The 22,654-nt window shown below is 51.6% G+C and overlaps 1 protein-coding gene across 1 annotated transcript in view; it reads right to left on the bottom strand.

The window, feature by feature from the left end:
* The window catches only part of CHST13 (carbohydrate sulfotransferase 13), a 28,285-nt gene extending 6,000 nt beyond the window's left edge, over nucleotides 1-22,285 (bottom strand). Inside the window, exon 1 of the mRNA XM_063164331.1 lies at nucleotides 22,192-22,285. Coding sequence (XP_063020401.1) covers nucleotides 22,192-22,285 — 94 coding nt within the window. The remainder of the gene's footprint in view (nucleotides 1-22,191) is intronic.
* Nucleotides 22,286-22,654: the final 369 nt, after the last annotated feature.

The raw sequence follows: 22,654 nt of genomic DNA, 5'->3' as shown, positions 1-22,654 counted from the left end.
TTTGGAGGTCCATTTGCAGCAGCACCAAACCCAAGGCTGGATGTGGCCAGCCATAAATGAGGCATCAGAAACCCAAGCAGTGACAGCTGCTCAAGTTCTTGTGCTCATAAATTATTTAGGGTGCAACCACCTTCCAGGCTAGGAAGCATCTGCCTCAGCTCAGCCTCTGAGAGTGGGGGCAGAAGAACCATGAGGCCTGGATAGCCCAAACCCAACACATGGAGCCAGCCACGGCAGGGGCACAGGCTCTCCCTTGCAGCAACACTTCCAAGCAGCTCTCCCATCACTCACCCACCCTCTGCTGCTTGGCTCTGACTCTCTCCATTGGCAGAGGATGCCACGACAATTTCCACATGACAAGGTTTGTAACCATGGGGGTTGCGCAGCCCTGGAGTTGGCTTCAACAGAAGGAATCACACCATGAGTTTTAAAATGGAGAATTATGTTTTTTTCTGAAGGGGAAGATAGGACACATTGTTCAGAAGACTGTGGCCTGGGAGGATCTTCCAGTCCTCCAAGTTCCTGGAAAAAGCATCTGCCACAAGACACTTCTGGCAATGTGAAGGTTTCTAACAGAAGCTTTTTGCATGGCAGTTTGGGGCTCCGGATCTTTTCATTCACTGACCGTCACCAAACAACCCCACATTTGTTACACAAGTCCCAGATGGCATCTGTACAACCAAAATAACCAGAAGGAAAAATCCAGACCCTGTGTTCATTTCGACATGCTTGCATTTTGCTTAAATGAAAACTGCACCAAAGCACAGAGTCACCAGAGCCTCAGCTAAACATTATTCATTCCTGGAGCTGTAATTAGGGAGGAAATGACGGCCTGACCTCACAAAATTTCATCAGCAGTGCCTGTACGCTTGCGCGTCGGGGGAAATGACACTTCCTGCAGCGCTGCATTGATCAAGATGTGACTCAAGAGAAGAAGGTACAGTTTCTTCCTCAATGCTCTGTATCAGTTACACCACAGGAGGGTGAAACAGCATCTGTGCCAGTGGCAGATAAGCAGAAAGTCCAACGTACAGTGCTGGGCTGAGATGCCCATCCCAGAGGAGCCCCGGTTCACATTTCCAGGCTCAGCCCTCTGCAAATGACAGGGAATGAGATCGACCTTGAAAACTGCACTCACTGCAGCTCACATCTGCAAACAGAGAGCTCTGAACTTGAGCCCCTTTCCCCTTGGGCTGGGCTGATAAACTCCTGTTGGATGTGACCCTGCAGAGGGCTGCTGGCAGTGCCTTGCAGCAGACACTGCTCCTATATTTAGTACAAACAATGTGGAGGCGTTTGTTTTTGAGATTAACACGTGCATCAGCCAGAACCTTTCTCATGGGGACAGAAGCAAACCCTGGGTGGTTCAGGTTGACTTAAGGCTGTTAGAAATGCAAATAGCTTGTGCTGGTGCTGCACAGGGCAGCGTGGAAACATCCCAGGGAACGGCTTCAGTGCCTGTTGCAGGGTCAGGTCACAGCCCCGGAGGAGCGCTGGCTTGGCAGGAGGCTCTCTGGGCTCAACAAAAGGCAAATCTGCAGCAAAGAGGGGAGGGAGCAGAGGTCAGGCAGGTCACAGCCATGCTCTGACCTATTCAGCCCTCCTTTTTTCAGAGGGACCAGCCTGGCCAGTGTCTGCTGCACTTTGCAGGGCTCTTGCCAACAGCCCCAGCAGAAACGTTGCAGAATGGATTTCCTCCAGCCCTTCCCCAGAGCAAGATCTGGCAGAGAACAAGGCATCTTCTCTGGATAGCAGCAAACCCCCTGGGATCCCTGCTATGCTCTTGCTGTACAGAGTTCCAGGAAAACAGAGGAAGAGATTAAAAAAAAATGGAAAAAAAAATTCCCTGCCAGGCTGCTCCCGTGCAGCTGGAGGAGGCTGGGAGTGCTGAGCTGGCAGGGGAAGGCACCAGCACTCAGCACTGGCTGCATCCTGAGCTCTGGGCTCCAAAGTGGTGACACCATCCCTGCTCAGGCACTGCCAAACCCTCCAGAGCAAGGCCTGGCCTGGCAGCAGGTTTTGGGTTTCTACAGGGCTCCACTGCAGGAAGTCTCCCTGCTCAGAAACTGTCTGCTCACACTACACACAGCATCCAGAGGAGAAAAGCAGCTGGGATCCTGGCTGGGCCAGGATGGTGGCTTTGGAGCCAGAGTTAAGCCCTGGGACAGATGCAGCATGAGAAGGGCAGCATCTGCAGTGTCCCATGGGATGGAGTGTCCTTTCTCCATAAGGCTGGGTCAGAGCAGCTGCAGGTGTGTGAACAGAGACAAGTCCAGGTGCCCAAAGCACCCCCAAAACATCTGGGATCACAGTGGTAGGCAGGCCAGGGCTGCTGCAACCCACTTGAGCCAGGAGCAGGTTGAAGACAGTGATTTAACAGAGTCCACCCCACTAAGATCAGCCTTTGACACCCAACACAGCCCTGCACCATGTCCCCAAGCTGGGGGCACCCCCTGCTCACCAGCCCCAGCACCTGCAGCATCACTGCTCACACACTCCTGTCCCAGCCCTCCCTGTTGCCAGATGCTGGCTGGAATTTACACATCCCTCCTATTCCACTCATTCATGCTGAGAGCAAGCCAGGCATCCCATTCCCTGTCCCATTTTTGGTTTACCAATCTCTGGAATGCCCCTGGGACTCCCAAAAAGTTTGGGAAGGCCAAGGAATACTGAAATAAATGAGACTGTTGAGGAGGGAGTATCATGTGAGTGAGTCAATGGTTTGTGTTGCATTTTGGCACCATGGCCCTGAGTACAGCAGGATATTCCATCGTGGAGGAGCTGCCAAGCTCTTCGCATCTTGGATTTTCTCCTGACTTTATAGCTTGTTACTGAGGCTCCCAGATTCCACCACATGCAGTGGTAATCCTTGGAAATTTAGCATTGCCACAATTGCATCTGAAAGCAGGGACACCACTCAGCCAAGGCATATCAACTTTCTAAAGGGGGAAAAACACCAACCTTGGCAACTGCAGGATCTCTGTTTGAGTGAGAAGTATCAACACTGTGCATGCCTGTGATCCAAATCTGAAGTGCTTTTCACTGACACAGGCAGAAGGAAGTATCACATTTGTCCTTTAAATCTTCAAAGTATGAGGCAAGGGAATAGGAGTGATGTGGAGCAGGAGACCAAAACCTCTATGCTAAGGCAGAGACACTGAGCAGAAATCGCTGAGTAAGATGGGCCTGAAAGGAAGCTCAGGCATATTTTTGAGTCTCCTGTGCTACAAGGGCTTTCAGACTTTCTTTGGGAGCTTAAAAAGATATCATACTTTTTCCTTTCTTTCCTCCTGTACCCCAGATTTCAGTGCTATCCCACCACAGCTGAAGACACTCTCTTGCCATGTGACTTCAACACCACAGCAGGATCTGGGGCTTCAATGTCTTGCCAGCTGTCCTTGGAAAAGGGAATAGATTTTAAAGCTGTGAATATTTAGGTGTACTAGCTGATTGCAAAGACAGCCAGACATGTGTGAGGTGAGGGAAAGACTGGATCATGCCTGTTCCAGACTTCTGGAAGAAGAAGTGAAAGAATATGCTGCTTTGGCTGCACAGACTCTTAAAAAAGGAGGGAGGTTCTCTGCAACCACAACAGCAAATCCAGTGTGTGAACTGAAGAGTTTGGCTTGGAGACAAGATTCAGGCAGCAACAAGCCTGCTAGGCTGACATCAGCATTACCCAGGCTTTAGAAAACAGTCTGAAGAAAAGAAAGCAATTAAAACATGTGGGTTCAAAAAACTTAGAATGAAAATCAACATGACACTAACCAGACACAGCTCATACCCATGCAAACTTGTCTGTAAATAAAATAAGCTGTTTCTGTAGATCAAGCCTATGTGGTAGATCCTCACCCAGATACACTCAGTGCATGAGAGACAACACAGCACAGGAAACAAGGATTTCAATCTCTTCAGTCAGAGAGGATGAAATTCAGAAGGTGAACTGTAAAGGTTACAAGCAACAAGAAAGCAGGTGGCACTTAAATGAGAAATACTGGGCAGAAGGCAGATTTCTAGAAAAATATCTCCCAGATTATCTTTGGGATTAATACATTGAGAAGGAGTTGACATAAAAACAGAAAGATACAGATGATGGACAAAGAGAAAGGCTGCTGTGGCAGGGAAAGACAAACACCAACAGGGAAACTGAAGTTCATCCTGGATGAGGGGAGTGGAAACTTAATAGGATTTAATTTCACAATGTTGGAATTCAGCAGTTTCTGCTACTTTGTTGCTGGAAGTGGCAGGAGGTCCCAGATGCATTAGTTCTGGGCCATCAGCTGCTAGTGTGACAGTCATAAAAAAAGGCAAGTGAAGCCCTGAAACAAATCAGGTGAGATTTTTGCCATCTCAGCAAAAAAAAAGCATTATCCATATGCTGTTATCCATAGCATTGGTGACCCGCACCTGCAGCACTGACAGCTGTGCTCTCCTGGACCAAGGCAGGTCCAGAGGTGCTGAGAAGGGCTGCCAGGTGACCCCAGGACTCCTGAGCTGCATGGGCTGGATGTGTGCACGAGCAGAGCTGGGATCACCCCTGGGAACAGGCCAGCAGAGAGGATGGCAGGGGGTCCACATGCAGGACAGCATCACTCCCACCTGCACAGGTGCCAGACTGGAAGAGGTTTGGAAGCCCCAGATCAGTGGGAATGGGTGGCTGGGATGCAGCAGGAGAAATCCCAACTCATTTTGGGCTTGAGGATGAAGCTCTCAGATATTTTCCAGGCTGAACCCTGAGGCCACAAGAAGCCAAACACTCCACATGTGGTCTCCAATATGAAACACTGGAGAGGGTGAACACCTGGAGATGATCAGTGGTCTCCAGACCAGGAAAGTGAAGAGACACCACATGTACTTGCACATGAGCAGGCACCCCAGGGACCCTGAGGAACTAATCCTGACCCCACCACTGCCTCCCCACTGCTGTCTCACAGCCCCAGCCTTGCTTCCTGTTGTGTCTGTGCAAAACCTAAAAAAAGAGAAAAAAATACCTGCGGTGCCTGAAATGATCAGTGTAAATTACAGCCTGCAAATGCCAGCAGGGCAGTGGGAGAGGTGCTGCTTTGTTCTGTAGGAAGAGTAATTTCTCAGGGGAGAACTGAATTCCCCCTTGGAAGGGAATGCTCTCTCCCACACCAAAGAAAAAGTTCTGAAATTGAAGGTGATTTTCAATGGATTCTGACTTGAACAAAGGAAAAAGGACTGGTGACAGGAGCTGTCTGCTTGGCATGTGGCATGTGAGCAGCTGAACTGCATTCATGGGAGAAAGAAGAGTGTACAGAGGGAAACAAATAACTGTATTACCAGAGGGGTTAACAATGCCCAGAGCTCTGCAGTGTACAGAGATTAGCACTTGGTTTAAGTCATCACGGGAAGAGCCAGAAATTAGGACCTGGATCTCTTTGTGGGCACAGCAATGAGCTTCTCCAGACCTTGCTGACTCCTCTCCAGGACCTGCCAGGGGCAATGAGTGAGTGCTTCAGCCTCAGCAGTGATGGCTCACTCACCCTTGACCACAAAGACAGGCTCCTCACTGCTAAAATAATGCACCCAGAAGGATCCTGCCATAGAATTTCTGAGAGGATACTATGACTGTGTTAGTCAAAGCCAAACCCTAGCTAAATCTGTCCAATTTTCGATTTTAGCATCCAAGCAGGACAAAAAAAAAAAAGCAAAAAGTAAAAAGATAAAGAAAAAGAAAATAGAGCTTGGCAGCAGCAGTGATGGACCCAGACAGTTATTGCAGTCAGAGCTCAGTTTTCCCTCCTGGTTTGATAGCAAAGACTGAAAAATGCAGCAGGACACACAGACTGCATGAGGATGGTCCAGGACATGGAGGCCAAGAAATCCCACATGGAAGCACCAGCTGGACCCCTGGGCAGTGTTCAGTGGTCCATGTGAGAGCTCTGCCTGGAAGGATCAGAGCTATAGGGCCAGTGTGGTCTCCAGAAAGAAGTTTAATTCTAGGAAGCTCTGGTTTTTATGTTTGGGCTCCTATTGGTAGAGAATGCATTTCCTTAATTTCTGCCTAAACACAAAGGCTGATTGTTGTTTGTTGTTTTGGATTTTTTTAAAAAGACAGATATTTTTCAAAACTATGGTGATGTGAGAATCCAACACCAGAATCCCACAGAGAACTCCAGACTCAGTTACTGCCTTAATGTTGTGGAAGGCAGTGACCTCTCTCTGATGGACAAGATGACCAAATAAGTGACTGTTTGCTTTCTCACATCATACTCCTGGCTGTGAAGAACTGTGTGGCAATTCTGGTGTTCACACAGCTAAGGCAGGGCCTTTGGGAATTATCCCTATCTTAATTCTTTCTGAAAGGTTTTGATTTGGGAATGGGAATTTTTTGGCTCCAAAAGTGAATCAAATTTTTGGCTTCAAAGAGGCAATCAAACCTCCTTAGACTCTTGTGACTGCTCATTTTTACTGCATCTAGAAAGTCGAGGATGTAGACAACAGAGGCTTAATTAAAAAGCTTAGGCAAAGAAATCCAATAGAGCCACATGATTGATTTGCTTAAATGCACCCTTCATGTTTGTGAATTCAGACACAACCACCTCTCCTGGGGAGCTGCAAGTGTAAGGAGGTCTCAGTGGCTGAGCTCATTCTGCACCCAGAACACTCAGAGGGAGTGGGCAGCATCCATGCCCCATTCTGGCAGGTAACTGGCAGCAGAGCACATGCACAGGAAAGAATTTTGGGGAGAGAGAATATGTCACAGCAATATTCAGACAAGCACAAGCAATGGCAAAAAGCAACCAGCCCTTTGGAGAGCACCCAGAAGAGAGGATTTCTGCTCTTTTCCCTGGGTTTCTCCCAGGCACAGCACAGCTCCCCAAGAGAGGAGAGCTCAGATATCAACCCAGGAGAGCCCACACCTTGCACAGCTTCCAGGAGGCAGTGAACAGATCCCTGTGGAGCAAACGCTGTACTTGACCTCTTTTGTCCCTCCTGGAGCTGTGCCAGTGGGTGGTGAGCAGGAGTGATGGAGGGGAGCTGGCAGCAACTTGCAAACTCTGCAACTCTGATATTTACAATACAAACATCCATTTCTTCTTCCAGACCAACATCCTCTGTAGCTCAGGAAATGCCTCTGTGGCCTTTCCCACCATTGCTTCTCTTTCCATGGTGCTTTTCTCCCCAGTTATGTTTGTTCAGCCTGCTCTGCCTCATGACAGGGGCTCCGCACTGACACAGGTAAGACGCTGCCACCTAACACAGCCCACGCAGTGTGGGCACAGGCAGACCACCACGGGCCTCCTGCAGTGTTTTCCTTGCTGATGAACAAGCCAGCAATGTACAACCCAAGCTATTCCTGCCCTTGGCTGTGTGGCCAAGCCCTGGGAAGGGCTGGCTGCCCTGCATGTCTCTCTGCTGAGGTACAGGCACCAGGGAGTCTGCTGGGGATGTCTGTCTGAGCTCACTTGCTAGGGAACAGGAATAATTCTCCATCAGCCCTTCCCCTGCCAGCTCCCCTCCTGTTCCCTACAGACAACTCACAATCTGGAGCATCCTGGGGAGCAGCAGAGCCTTCCCCATGGCTTGCTCCAGAGCATTTTCACACATGAGAGCAGAGCCAAGGGCCAGGATGGTTGCACCCTGCAGGGCTCCTGGAGCAGATCCTTCCCAGATAAGCCAGCCAGGCTAATGTAGTGTATCAGAAGGGCAGGACCTCTGTGATTGTGCCTCCCTGAGCAGATCAGCAGAGAGGCACATCCCTGTGCCCTGCTAAGCCATCTCGTGATTCACTCCTCCATGTCACCAGCTGAGCCACAGCCCCCAGGCACTGGCATGGCAGTGGGAAGCTCAGGTGTCCCTCTGAAACTACTGGGTAAGTGTCCTTCACCAGCACTGCACCCTAACTCTCAGGCTCAGAAATTGCCTCATTAGCTTGGTTTTGGGCCACACAATTCTATTCTGAAGCACAATCAGTGCCTGGGTGTTGTTAGCCTGGTTATCCCCATGGCAAAGGGGCTCCATTTGGTGACTCCTGACTTAAGTGATATCTAATTTAGCAGAAATTAAACCAAGCGACTTGAACTTGGCTGGATCAGACAGAACGGAGTCCCAGCTACACAGGGGTGCCTGAAAGCTTAGCTCAGGCTTTTTTTCTCCCAGAGCTGCACATTTTCTCCCATCCCCTCTAGTCCTCTTGAAACAGCCAAACCAAGTAATTAAACCCCCCCACCTCCCCTCACACCCAGCACTTGGAAACAGAGATACACTGGGAGGAGGTTACCCACAACACTGAGGGAAAAACCACAAGGAAAGCAGCTCAGGGCCAACCTGAGCAAGGCAAGACAGGACCTGTGCATGAGAGGTTTGCACAGAGAACAGCCCACGTACACTGAACTGCAGCAGGGGATGACAAATCTGCTCTCCCATCAGCCCAGATGAGTGAACCCACTTGTGTTTGCATATGGAGAGGGTGGGTTTGCATCTCCACAGGCACTGGGGTCACACAGAAGTGATGTTTTAGCCACAGTTATAAAGTACCATTGCAGGGCAAGATCAGGGGTAGGGTGCACCATGATCCATCATCTTTCTCTTCTCCAGTACCTATAATACATCACATTCCTGTGGAGCCAGTGGAGGGATCCTACCAGTCTCTATCACACACACCTTCCTCCCCAGAAATCTCCCCTTTTTGCACAAATGACTCTCTTGTTATCCTGGGAAGCTATTTAAGGCAAACTCCAAGCAGTCACAGAGGCTCCTGAAGGGTGATGGGGAACTCCATCCCCAGGACTCATTTCCATCCCATGTCTCTGCTGCTGAAGCACCCCAGCACCCCCTTCCCAGCCACAGCCTCAGAGGAGGCTCCACAGGCACTGAACTGAGGTGACACAGGCACTTCTGAGGAGGCACAGCAGTATAAATCTCCTAGCCAAGAGAGGAGCATTTTCCAAACTCCTTCCACCAACTGCACATGCCCCACAGCCACCATCCTCTTCTGCAGCATTTTACACCCCAAACCACACAGTTCCTACACACACACACAGATGTGAAGGTATTGGGGATCCCTGGGCCTCACCATAACCAGGTGTACACAGGCAAGATGCCCAAGATTGCTTCCTTTGGACAGGAGGTGTCACCCCATGAAAAGAACACCCTTGTTTTCAGCAATCCCCTCCTTGCAGCCTCTCCAGAGTGCCAGAGCTGTGTGGCACAGCTGGGTGGTAATGGCAGCCAGGCTCCCTGGCACTGACAGCAGCCTTCCTCCAGCCAAGAAACACTCTCCAAAGAAAGAGGGGACAATGAGTCACTGTTTTACATGGATAACTCAATGGACTGCACTGCCTTCAGCAGGAAAAGTCATTCACTCCTCCAGGGATGTGGCTGCAGGCTGGAAGGCAGCAGCCCATGGGCAAGAGAGGGACAAGGGGTGTGCTGCCTTCAGAAGTGTTAATGAGGGCGTGGAAGAAGGTTCAGAGCTGTGATGGATGGGAAGAGCCATGCAGAGGGGTGAGCACATGTCCCGCTCTCATTCCAGCCAGACAGAGCAGCCAGGCCTGCCAGAAGCAGCAGTGCTTTGTGGTGAATGTCTGAGCATGGAAACACACAGCCTCAGGGAACTGAGGTGGGACCAAAAATCCAAGCACACCTGCCTGCACTTGTGCCCAAGATCCCTGATATCTGTGCACAGTCATCTATCTGCAGGCAGCATCCCTGTGAATGGGGCTCATGGGACTGGAATGCCTCTGGCACGCTGCAGTGGGGGATGGAGAGGCAGCAGAGCTGCATCACCTCTGTCTGGTATTGGGGCACTTGTCCCAGCCACACAGTGCAGATTACTCACAGCACACACTCTCACACAGAAATCTGAGGGCTGACAGGCATAGGGACAGCACAGAAGTCCCAGACACACTAAATTAAAAAACCCACATGGTTTCCAGCCTGCAAGAGGCAGATGGATGCTCCCTGCTTCCTCAGTCTGGGGCTGCAGTGACCCATGCTCATGACTGTCACTTACCCACAGCCATCTCCACACTCAGTGGCTATTGCCAGATGCAATAAATCCACAGACAGCAAACACGGGGCACGGGCCAGCGGCATGAGGTGCCACTGGCACCAAGTGCCACCAGACCTCAGGCTTCTCCATCTGGATCCAGTCCAAGACAGACACATCGACTTTCATCAGAAAATGCCTCAGCCCAGCCTCTCAAGTGCTGTGGCAACCTTTGTGGGGCAGGCAGTGCCCCTGTGCCAACAAGGGCACAGACACCTCCTAAGCGGGTGCTGCAGCTGACCTGATCCTCCCAGCCATGGGCTCCTCACGGCTGTCCCCCTGGCCACCAAAGGTCAGGATCTTCTCTTTTAGCTTGAACACATCCCAGCCATGCTCCTTGCCAGGAGTCACACCTGCAGAGAGCCTTCTGACAGGTCACACATGGGGCTGGCACTGCCATCACTGCAGAAACGTGATAACCAAACCTTATTGCACATCACCACTCCTTCCTCCACTGAGAGGATCCAGAAACTGCCTCTCCAAGGGGCAATTTCTCCATTGCCACTGCCCAGGATCTGCTGTGCCTTTGGCACAGTTCATGGCTGGAAACAGGACTCTGGGTTGCTGGGTGAGATCAGCCCCTGCCACACCACAGCCTGCGTGTCCCACTCAGCACCACGTGGGATGTGGGATGGGAAGGAGGAAGGCAGTGCTCCAATGTTCAGAGCTACTTGGGTTTTGCTCCAAACCACTAAAAAAATAGACATCTCTGCTGAAAGTGCTCCAAAGAAACACAGCAAGCACTGCTGACAGTATAATCTCCACTGTCCATTTCTATTAATGCTCTTGCAGGTTTAGCAGAAACTGGAAAGCTTGGAGCTCATGGCATCCAAGAACCCCCAGATGAGCAAAGCCAGTGTGACCCTGCGTGTAGCCCCCATCAGTGCCCTTTGGAGGGGCATTTGCCTGGCAAAGAGACAATGGATTTGTGTGTGTTTTGTTCCTCGTGCCTGGCTGACAAACCCAGCCCAGAGAGCTCCACATTTGCCATGCACACTCAGCACTGTGCAGCTCAGCAGGCTGAGGGACAATCCAGCACTGAGGGTTTGCAGCCAGCTCTGTGTCTCTGCCTCCCATCTGCTGCTCACAGAGCCCAAGCAGCAGCCACAGAGGTGGCTCTGGGGTTTGAGGGGGTGTCATCTGATGGATGTTTTTTTAAGCTGCCACAAAAAGAACATTAAACTCCTGACGTGAGACGGGGTCAGAACATCCTGCACCAGTTTAGATTTCGACTGCGTGTCACACACATCGGGCAGGAAAATAATTATCTTTCTAACTTTACTTTTTTGCCTTTCCTTTTTTATTTTTTTTTCCTTAACAGGATGCTTCTCAGCTTTTAACTGTCTGGAAGAGACCTCTTAAATCTGAAATCCCTGGTGTGTCCAGGCTTCAGCCAGATGCCTACTGTTAAGGGAGTGCTGGCTGTACCCAAGCCAGTGCAGGGACTGGCTGCCATTCATTCCAGAAGTGACTGTGATTCAGAGATCTGGCTTCTGGACATGCTTTAAAACCACTTGTGCATTACTCTTGATGCTCAAGATCCTGGAAAGTTTACTTAGGAAGAAGTTATTGCCATTGCCATTAGGAAGATATTAAAATTACATGAAGAGCCTCCTTGTTTTCTATAAAGCTTCATGAAAGCTCTTTCCTCTTTTGGCTCCCACTTTCTTGCACAGCTTACTTTGCCTTTATGTTTCTAAAGGTAATTTTTCTTCATTTCTCACTCACAGCTCTTGGACTATCACAGTGCCACCAGCCATACCCAGGCTCAGGGGCTGGCACAGCTGGGCCTTGGTTTTGTGGCTCCCTCCTCCCCAGAGGTGGGGATGGCTCAGGCTCTGTTTTACAAGAAAGGCTCTCTTATTCCCATTTAGTCAAGTTGAGTCAAGGATCAGCCAGGGAAACTCTAATCAAGTGATGGAAAATGGTGACAGTTATAGGGTTAGCTCACAATAAATCATGCAGAAAGGGAAAGAAGGAATCCAGCTGCTTCAAGGAGCTTGCCAAATGCCCCAGCAAGGTCTGTGGGGATCATATTAGGAACAGAGCCAATGGCAGCTGGTCTGGACACTCTGCCCCATTCTGTGCAGGGGCTCTTCCTAAACCTTCATGTCTCCTCAGCAGCAGGAGGCTCTGCTCACCTGGTACCAGCCTGAGGCAGATGCCAGGAAGGCTTTATAGAAAGTTCACAAGCATTGTAGCTGCAGGGATGTGTTTTGCTGGGGCAGGGTCCCCAGGTCTCTACTGTCACAAGAACTGCAATTAAGATCTTTATAGGAAACAGAAAATTAACCATATCCAGCAGGAACACAGCCTCTGTGAGCAAATAAAGTATTTGTGTGTAAGTACCATGCAATCTTCTGTTTCCAAATGGTTAATTCCTCCCATAAGCCAAGCTAGAAGCTTTCCAAGAGCAATTTCTCTTCCCCATTATGCCTGTCATTCTCCTGGCCCCAGTTGGCTGCCTGCATTTATAATTCAAGCCTGAACTGCCAGCATTTCCATTCCTTGTCAATAAACTCCTCCTCTGCAGCCTGCTGCCCGAAGGAACTGCACAAGAAGGGCTTGCACCAGCAAACAGCCCTTTGTCAGGATGGGCAGGGGCTGATTTTCCCTGGGCAAGGTGGAGAGATGCACCTCTCCCTAAAACCCTGCTGGTGTGGTGTCCCTAGCCCTGCAGGCCCTTCTCAGGGCAGGCTGGGGCAGCCACAGCTGCTCACACAGCACCACGAGCTGCCAGCCAAGCCAAGGGAACATCTGCAGCAGCCTCTGCCTCCTGCTCAGCTGCTGGGGCCACGGCAGGCCAGCGTGCAGCGGACCGGGCTGGGTTTGCTCAGAACCTGCCCACACTCAGCTCTGCTCTGGGCAGATGCTGTCTGTGCCCTCTGCACACAGGCCACCTGCACAGGTACAGCACTGTCAGACAGCTCAGCCTGCCAGATGAACGTGTCTCAAGCCATCTCCTCAGCTCTGTGCATCTGGAACTGATGAAAGCCTCAACCAGCTGATCTGAGGAAAAATGCACACTCAGCAAACTCTTCCCAGGGCAGCACCTGCACGCAGCCATCCCTCCCTGGCCTGGCTTCATGGCTCTCATCCCTCTGCTCCCTGCAGAGCCAGCTGGGGGGCTGTGTCCTGCCTTTCCCAATGACACAGCTCATTAACTGGTGAGATTCTCTGTCACAAGATACACAAGAGGCTTTACAAAGAGTTAAAGAGGTGCATGAGCTCACAGAGGAGGAGAGGAGTGGATTATAGCCTGCTGGAGACTTGGGAGAACCATCTCTGAGAACCACCTTCAGCACATACAGTCCCACCACACGGCCCCTTGTGCCTGCTTCTGCTGCATTTAGTAATGACCAAAGAGCCCTGTCTGTTCAGCAGAGGACACAAACACCACTGCCATTGCAGTTCTGGGGGACAACAGATCACTGCTAGCTGCTTGTCTGAGTGGCTGTTGGATTTAAGCCTTCCTGAGGGTGGCTGCTGGCTCCGGGGACATCCCTTTCCTTTTAACAGGGAGTGAGCAAGCTCTGATGGGGACCTCAGGAAGAAGGGAACTTGGAGGCTTGTGTCTACACCACCCAGCAGCAGCTGTGGGCTACTGATGCAGAACTCCACCAGCATCAGTTCAACCTCGTTTGGGTCTCACAGTGCCTGTGACTGCTGATCCTATTAAGCTAAAGGGAAATCAATCTCCCTGATACCGCCAGGAGAAAACTTGGAAGAGACCCAGCTATGAATATGCTACCCCTGCACCCTTGCCAAAAGGAAGGGCCTGGCTCTGTAGATATGTGCAGGACTGAACTCGCTGCCTTCCCCTGCCTGTGCAGAGGCTCCCGTGGCAGGCAGAGCCCCAGTCTGCAGGGAAACACACAACAAACGGGGTGGGGAGCTGCTGAGGAGCTGCTGACCTCCAGCTAGTTTGTGCTGGTTTCTTAAGTCCCTGCTTTGAAGAAAGCCCTCTAGAACAGGCAAGGCAGCCCCAGGGACACCCACACCCGGCAGCTCTGAGCAAACATCACCTTTGAACCTCACGTCGATATTACCCATCTTCCTGCCAGGTCAGTGAGGCAACATCTGGCCAGAGAGCAGGCTTGTGTTGGGTTCCACATGAGCAGTGAGGCTGCAAGCTCAAAGGGAGAGAGAGCTCTGCAAGGGATGGCTCCAACCTGCTGCTGCTCCCTCCCTGGAGGAGCTGGGGAAGCAGCCAGGAGATGGAGGGCTATAAACCAAGTGGCATTTACATGGTGAAGGAAAAGCTGTGAGCACGTCGTGACTGGAGGCCAGGACTCATGGCCTCAGCATCGCCCTGGACCACAGGTGACAGGCTGATGGGAAGGGACCTACAGGGCCTGTGTACTGCCATGAAGATCCAAAATTTTGATGGCACTTCTCCTTGCACGAGTACTGTCACAGACATCTTTTATGAAAAATCCTTTCCTTAGGATTTTTCCTCCTGAGAAGCTGAGAGGCCTCAGGAACAAAATGCAAACATTGATTATCTGCTGCTGTGGAATGCAACAGGTGGATCTGTGATTAGTCTCATAGAGTTGTTTCTAATTAATGGCCAATCACAGTGACCTGGCTCGGACAGAAAGCCGAGCCACAAGCCTTTGTTATCGTTCTTTCCTATTCTATTCTTAGCTAGCCTTCTGATGAAATCCTTTCTTCTATTCTTTTAGCATATTTTTAATATAATATATATCATAAAATAATAAATCAAGCCTTCTGAAACATGGAGTCAGATCCTCGTCTCTTCCCTCATCCTGAAACCCCTGTGAGCACGGATACAGAGTACCATGGGTAGAGCCAGCTGCACCTGCCCATCTGCCATGGCCAGGCCAGAGAATTCCTCATCTGTCACTCGAGCCACTGCAGAGGCAGCAACACCTTCAGAGACATTCTCTGGGGAGAAAACAGCTTCAAGTCCAGTTGGATGCTGCTCTGAGGGAGTCTATGAATATTAAGTCCAATGGTAAAAAAGCTGGGTCTCACCAGAATCAGGCGCTTCCTCAGCACAGCAGGTCTCACTCCTGTGCTCAGCACAGTCTGTGTACACAGCCCTGTAACAGACTCACAGCACCACACACAAGCCTGGGGCATTGTGGCTACAGCATCTCACAGCTGCCAAAAGAGCCCCACAGTGTGACACCAGCCCAGGGTCAGTGACCAGGGCTGCAGCACAGCCAGCAGCACTGAACACCATTCTCTGCCACTCCTTGCTCCAATGGATCACTGGGAAAGGTGAAGGGGAGGTGGGACACGCCAACAGACAGGGAGGCAAGCAGGACCCCAGCGAGCCAGGCCAGGGCTGCTGACAGGGCTGGTGCTTGGGGAGCCCTGCTGCAGGTCAGGGAAGGACCTGAGGAGGCACGGGACAGCACGTTCAACTGGGACAGAAAAATCAGCAGGCACGGAATCTACACACACTCACACCCTCAAAACCAGGTTCTCAACCATTTTCAACACCCAAGGTGATTCTCATCTCAGCAGAGCTGCCAGAGGATGTGGCTTGTGTGGCCAGGCTTTCCTGCACTGGCTGACAGTGAGCAGCCGCCCCAGCTGAGGATGTAGCTGCAGAACCCAGGGGTGGTGGAGCTGCTACAGCCTTATCCAGAGAGGAGAAACCCTGCTTCCTTCTCCCAGGAAAGGCCAACTCCAAGCCCTTCCCAGCCAGATTCCCATCAGCCTGCCTGCCCATAAATTTACAACTATTTATTTAGTCAAAGCTCATCCAAATATTGAGAGCTCAGGGGCATTGTGGGAAAACAGGAGCAGGCAGAGCAGGCAGGCTGCTCCTCCAGCAGGCTGCAGGAATTCCCCACTGCCTGGTTCAAGGCTGGACAACTCCATGCCCTGAAGCTAAATGTGCTCGGTGCCAGCAAGCTGAAGGGAGTGGACTTGTGCAAGGATCTATGAGGCAAGGATCACCAAGCCTAGAAACAAACCTGAGGCAGATCTTCGCCTCTGAGACTTGAAAAGGTGGGAGGTGGAAAAGGTTACAAGGCAGGGACCTTCAAAAAGCCTACAGATTCCAGACATCCCAGTAAAAGCTGCTGTAAAGGGTCTGGGAAAAATGAAACTGGCTCAATAGCATTCAGAAGAAATGCTGTAGGAGAGCTCAGTTTCCCTCCCAGCTGCCTTCTCCCTGTCCACCAGAAGCCAGCATAGAGGTGTCCCCACATCAACAAGTGGCAGGTCAGAAGGACAGCACCAAGATGGAGCTCAGTGTCATGGCTGTGGCCCTGATCCCATGAGGTGCCCTCACACAGCCTTTCATCAGCTTTTCAGACTGAAAACCCTTACTTTAGGCTGCCCAGGGTGAGTCACAGCAAGTGTGGGGATGATTCAGAGACCAATTTGCCAATGGCAGGGAGTGTGTGTGCACAGAGCAGTGTGTGTGTGTTTGCTTTTTGCAATCACTGTCCTGTCTGAGGGGTTCACACTGAAAACTCCCCCAGGGCACTGCTGAGCTCTGGCAGATTCAGCCCACCAAGAGGGGAGCAGAGATTTGTGGCTGTGAACTGGTGGGGTGACAGCTCAGGCTGTCAGCCACTGCAGGTTCCTCTGGCTCCTGGGTGTCCTGGGCTGGCTCAGCTCCCTGCAGAGGGAACTGGCACTGCTGGCTGATGCCTTTGTAGCTCCTTGGCTTCTGATAGAGAGTCCTGGGAGAGACAGCTGTGTTTGCACTGCAATTAAGATGGAGGGTTTGTCACGCTCTCCATTCAGATGCTTGCAGGAACCAAGGACCAAGAAATAAACCCAGCACATAAAAAAATCCCAACACCCTCAGGAGAGCCCTGACCACTGCACCAGCACACATCTCCCATCCTTGGACCTCACAGCCCTGCTCCAACACAGGCAAAGCCCTCCCGGTGCTGTTTTTGTGCAGCTCTTACAGCAGGGCATTGGAGTTTTGTGTGTGGGGACAAAATGCAGGTGCATGGTGCTGCCAGACAGACACAGCCAGAGATGCCAGAGGAATGTGGGGCCAGGAGAGGCTGGATGCAGCCAGCAGAGCCACCAGGACACGAATCTCTCCTGCAGGGACAGAGTTAACTCCGGGTGTCCTGAGCCCACTCCTTTCCCCTCCAAAACCTCTTGCACGGATCAGAGATTCTCAGGAAACTGTATAAAGCCAAGAAGGACTAGAGAAAGCATTCCTCGTGGAAAGCCTGGCCCTCAGGAGCAGATGGGCTTCATTACTGCCCTGCTCTCAGCACTGGACTGCGCGGATTCTGCTACCCCGACAGGTCACGGGTGGAGTGCTTCATGTCTTCTCCAAAAACAGCAGATCTGAGGGCATCCAGCCTGTGCTTGCCAAAATCTTGGCTGACAAATGTCACTGCACTTCGAGTACTGGCTCCTCAAAAGGAAGGGGCTGCATCCTGGGCATCACAATACTACAACTGGGAAAATGACCTGGGAAAAACTGCCCCATGAAGAAATGAAATGAAATGAAATGAAATGAAATGAAATGAAATGAAATGAAATTAAAAAGAGAAAGAAGAGAAGAGAAGAGAAGAGAAGAGAAGAGAAGAGAAGAGAAGAGAAGAGAAGAGAAGAGAAGAGAAGAGAAGAGAAGAGAAGAGAAGAGAAGAGAAGAGAAGAGAAGAGAAAAAAGAAGAAAAGAACAATCAACACTATCTGAGGGTGGCTAGATTTGTCAGCCTTAGCCAGGGTAAAAGCAGCGTGTCCCTGGTTATCTGGAAGGCTGAGGACATGTGTCAGCCAGCTACAGGCACGACCCAGGCCCGGAGCATTCGCTGGCCAAACCCCGTGCACGTCCCAAGGCAGCGGCTGAATTTCAGCCTCCAAATACCTTCAAACAATGGGGAGGAACTGAGGATTAAAATAGGCTCTTTCCTGTTCTGAAAAAGAAAAAAAATCCCTAGTTTTCAAAGGTCTGCTAATATTTAGGTGTGTATTTATCTCCATTCACGCCAGGTCTAGGTGCAGTTGTAGGTTCAGGGATCAGAGCTCTGCGGGTCAAATCACTTATCAACTCTACAATCTCTGTAATAATTTGTATCCCTCTGAAGGGGCCAATCTTTAGGCACAGAGATGGAGCTGACTGAGATCAATAAATTTGGAACAATGAGAAGCAAGAGTTTCTCCAAGATCTGCTGGTCCTGAGGGGTGTTGGGCGGGGCAATTGAAACCACCTGAGAACTTGGCAGAGAGTGGTGGCAGTGGTGTCTTCCCTACCCACCTTGGCACATCAGAGAGCTAACAAACACAGAGATGTTTTTGTGAGGTGAGGCAGATTCCTACCTGTGGTATCTGCTACAGGTGTTGAGGTGGCTTCTGGCATTGCTGCTCATCCTCCTGCAGCACCCCAACCCTTCTGTCTCAGGCTGGTGAAGGGGTTGGAAGAGGCTTTGCTCTATCAGAGCTCAGAGGAGATCCAGCTGATTGATACAGGAGCAGATAAGGATGGAGAGAGGGCTCTCACTGCTTGCTCACTTGGAAAGCCTTCTGGAATAGGATCACAGCCCTGGCACTTCTGGTATCTCTCATTGTGAAAGAGTCAGACCAAAGGCTGAGTACATCTCACCTGCAAGGCCCCCTGAGGTCCAACAGCTCGTGCTGACAGCAGGCTGTGAAACAACAGAAGCCAGCATAGAGCAAGTGCTGCTAAAAAGACCTAAGAAACAACAGCTGGATGCTGGAAATGGGCAGAACCAGAGCAGAAATAAAGGAGCACTTTGAGATTGAGAGCTTTTCCTTCTTTCCTATTGCAGAAAATCTGCCAGCTCTCCAGATGTCAGTACAGTTTGCCTACTCACAGTTGCCCCAAAGACATACCATTGGGGTGGCCCCAGAGTACTGCCCTGCAGAAACCAGACCAGATGAACACAAGGCCTTAGGACCTCCCTCCACCTCCCTCACATGTTCCCCCTTCCCTCTATCCCTCATCTGTACAACCAGAGTAATCCCACCTCCCCCACTGTTGCTAAAATCAGTGTGGTCCCCCTGAGAACAGCAGTGACCAAAGCTCTGATGCAGACAAGGAATGGCAGGCTCCAGTATCTCCTGCTGTGCCAGCCTAGATGTGCTGCCAGCAGAGTGAGATGAAACACCAGCCTGGGAGCCCTGCTGTGTATCCTCACCTCTGTGCAGAAATTGTACAGCGTGCACAAGTCAGCACAGCTCACAGTGGGAACAGCAGAGGAACATCAGCTCAGATGGTGGATGATAATCATGACGAGGCCAGACAGGATCTCCTGGATGGCTGTGGGGTGACACCAGTACAGCCAAGGACTCCTCGTGGCTCTCATCACCCCCTGAGCTCAGCTGAGATGGCCCGAGGCTTGCCTGGGAGCTGAGCACACCTGCCCACGCCACCAGCCCAGGTGCAGCAGGTGCTGAGAGGTGACTGCTCCAGGTACACCCCAGAACTACCCACTGTGGCATGGTGTGGAAGGTCCAGGGCCAGTGTGCTCAGCACGACCTCAACACCTTCCTGCAATGCAGATGTCCTCCCCTTGGCCATGCACCTGTGAGCCTGGAGCCACAGCTGATGGCCAGCAGGACAGCCAGCTCACAGGGGACAGCCCATGGCACAGCTCCACCCCAGGGCCAGGGCAGTGAGGGGCTGCAGACCCCGTGTCTGCCCACCAGCACAGCCAGCAGGAGGGAAAGGCAGCAAAACCCACCTGGGCCACGAGGTCAGGGCACACTCAGGCACACAAGGCCACCTCCCTGGGGAGCACCAGGACCTGTCCCACCCCTCTGGCAAACACACTGAGCCCATTCCTGCCTCCAGGAGGGACAACAGGGAATTCTGCACTGCCTGCAGTACAGACTGACTCAGCCCACCACCAAAATCACCAACTCAGCGGCATTCAGGAGCAGAGTTATTTCAGCACGGGCTGGTGTGTGGGTGTTCCTGAGGCAGAACAAGAAAGCCTTATTCCATCCAGCCACGGAGCTCAGCACAAACCACTGCATGCACAACTGTCCGGGTGGAGCTGTGAGTGGGCAAGGCAACCAGAGTGGATAATTCCTGCTCCCTGAGCTGAGGGAGCCCTGAGCACTCTCAAGTTTTAAAGGTTTGTATCATCATTGTCCCCATTCCTTGTCCTGCTCACAGGAAGGTTTGGTCTCTATGTGCCATTAGCAAGGATTAATTCAGCATGTTCCGTGTAATGGACTGTGGGTGGCCCAGGGAAGGCAACCTGCTCAATCCTGCTAATGACGGAGAAAGGATCTGACTGCTCCTGGGGGAAACTCATAGCACTGTTCCTTTTTGTCTAGTATTTTTCTTCATTATTATATAAAAACCAAATGACACCAGACGACCAGAACTCCAAATAACCCCCAGGCAGACATCACTTTAAAGATGACATTTTCATTTGCAAATTGTTTACCTATTATTGTAACTTATAACTTCTAAAATTCTAGCAACTGGTCTCAGTTTGTTTTCATTTGGGATAAAAAATGAAGTAATCTGTAGCTTGCTTCTTTTCTGTATATGGTAATGACCTTTCCTCTGCTAGTGTTTCTCACTGATCTAAAGAGGAAAGGAAAAACTGTAAACTGAAAAATAATAAGGGAAAGAAATGGCACAAAAATGAAGGCTGGACCCAGGGAGACAACAATGTGGCTAGAAAATAAGCTGGTGCTAGAGAACATGAATATTGCTTTAACTCACTTCTTTATTGAACCTAAAGGGGCAAATCTGCAGAGGGCATCCACATCCTCACAAACGAGTTCCCACAGAGTGACAAACATTACTTGCTTCCAGCAGCTGGAGATCCCTACCTCAGACCTATCAGCATCTATGGGAACTTTCAAAAACCACACTTGTCCCACGTGAAAGAACAGATTTGCAGGGCATTGCATTAGCATTCCAGACCCAAATTCCCTCCAGTGCCTCGTGAGATACCACCACCATCACCATCACCTGGTTTGCTCTGACCTGACGGGAACTCTGCGGGAAACTGGGTTGAGATCAGGTGAGGAATTAAAGTCAACTAATCGCAGAAAGTTCTGCTGACTCAGACCAGCAGAATCTCTTTTTTGAAAACCAGAGTCCTGAAAAGAGATTTGTTTTCCAGACAGATGCTAGAAAGCATATCCAGTGTAAAACACAATCATCTCTTCATTAGCACCCCTGGAGATTAAAGCTGATTCAGTGCTGCACTTTTTACTGAGCAGCCCCAATACTAAAATATGATGCATAAATAATTTCCTTAAGAAAAGAAAAAGTTACTAAGGAATACAATACTGATTATGGCCTTCTGGGATTTCTGAATTCATCTGACAAGCTTCACATGCTCGTCTAGAAATAACAAATGCTTGCTCGAAACCCAACTCCTTTTCAATCTTACTCAGCCAACAAGTTATGCCTTTTTTATTTTTAGGGAAAAAACACATTAAAGTGATGGAGCAGCCCCTCTAAAAAGAAAATCACATTTCATTTAGTCTACACTGATAAAATTCCATTAACGTTTCAGTCAAGTCAGTCTTCTGAATTTTAAGATGTAACTCTAAAGGCCCCATTGATGGATTGCTGCTGTACTCAGAAAACATTACTACATTGTTAAAACGGCAGCAATTACCCAAAAAACATCTCGTAGGAAAGAGGAACTAATTTCCCCAAAGGAGCAGAAAAGGCAGGGAAATAAATTATCCCCCCAGTACAAAACGGTTCAGATTTTAGTTCAGAATTCTTTCCCAACTTGCGAGAAATTTCTAAGAGCACACACACGAGAAGTCCCTTGAGCCATTCAAAGTCTCCCGGGAACTTTGGTGACCGCGGCTGTGAACGGGCACAGGCGGGACGGGGCAGCTCCGCTCTCCCGCACCGACCCCGCTCAGCCTCGGCGGGGCTGCGAACTGCGCTCAGCTCCGCGACGGCACCGAGCTCACCAGGGCTCCGTGCCCCGCAGGGACAGCGAGCGGGACAGCGACCCGAGGGCCGGTGCCTTGGGCAGGAGGCACGGCTGTCTGTCACTGCTCGCACCGCGCCGAACTTGGACGGGCTCAGCCGAGCGATGGGCAACGCCGGCCACTTCCCCGGCGGACGCAACTTCAGACCGGCCGGCACCCGAGGGGCTCCGGGAGCAGGGAAGGGCTGCCCGCCGTGCCCCGCCGCGTCCCGCTCCCCTCTCCGCCCGCCACCGCCGGGGGACCCTCCCGGAGCGCGGCGCCCGCGGACCCACCTGGGCTGAGGCTGCTCTGGAAGTAGAAGAGGACGAGCAGGAGCGAGCCGAGGCCGGCGGCCAGCGCCAGGCGCGGAGCCCGGCTCCGCCGCATCCTCGGCCGCGGCTGGCGGCGCAGCGCAGCGCCCGCGGCCCCGGCCCCGGCCCCGGCCCGCCGAGCCCCGCCGGGCGCCGCCGCCGCCCCGCCCCGCGCCCGCGGCCCCGCGCCCGCCCGCAGGAAGTGACACGGGGCGGCTCAGCCGCCGCCACGGGAACTTGGCCCCCCGAGAGCCCCGCGGCGCCGGCAGCGGCTCGGCCCGGCCGCGGGGGCGGGGGCGGCCGGCGGGGTTTCCGCGGCCGGGGCCGTGTCCGTGCCCTGCCGGCGCTCCGCGGTGCGCGCTGCCCTGCCCGGCTCTGTCACGGCTCCGGGGCTCCCCGAGGGGAAACGGGAGTCGCTGCTGTGCTGGCAGGGTCGGGAGTTTCC

Source organism: Melospiza melodia, chromosome 10 (genome assembly GCF_035770615.1).
Source record: "Melospiza melodia melodia isolate bMelMel2 chromosome 10, bMelMel2.pri, whole genome shotgun sequence".
Taxonomy (NCBI): Eukaryota; Metazoa; Chordata; class Aves; order Passeriformes; family Passerellidae; genus Melospiza; species Melospiza melodia.
Note: the sequence above shows the minus strand (reverse complement) of the source record. Positions and strands in the feature narration are given on the sequence as shown.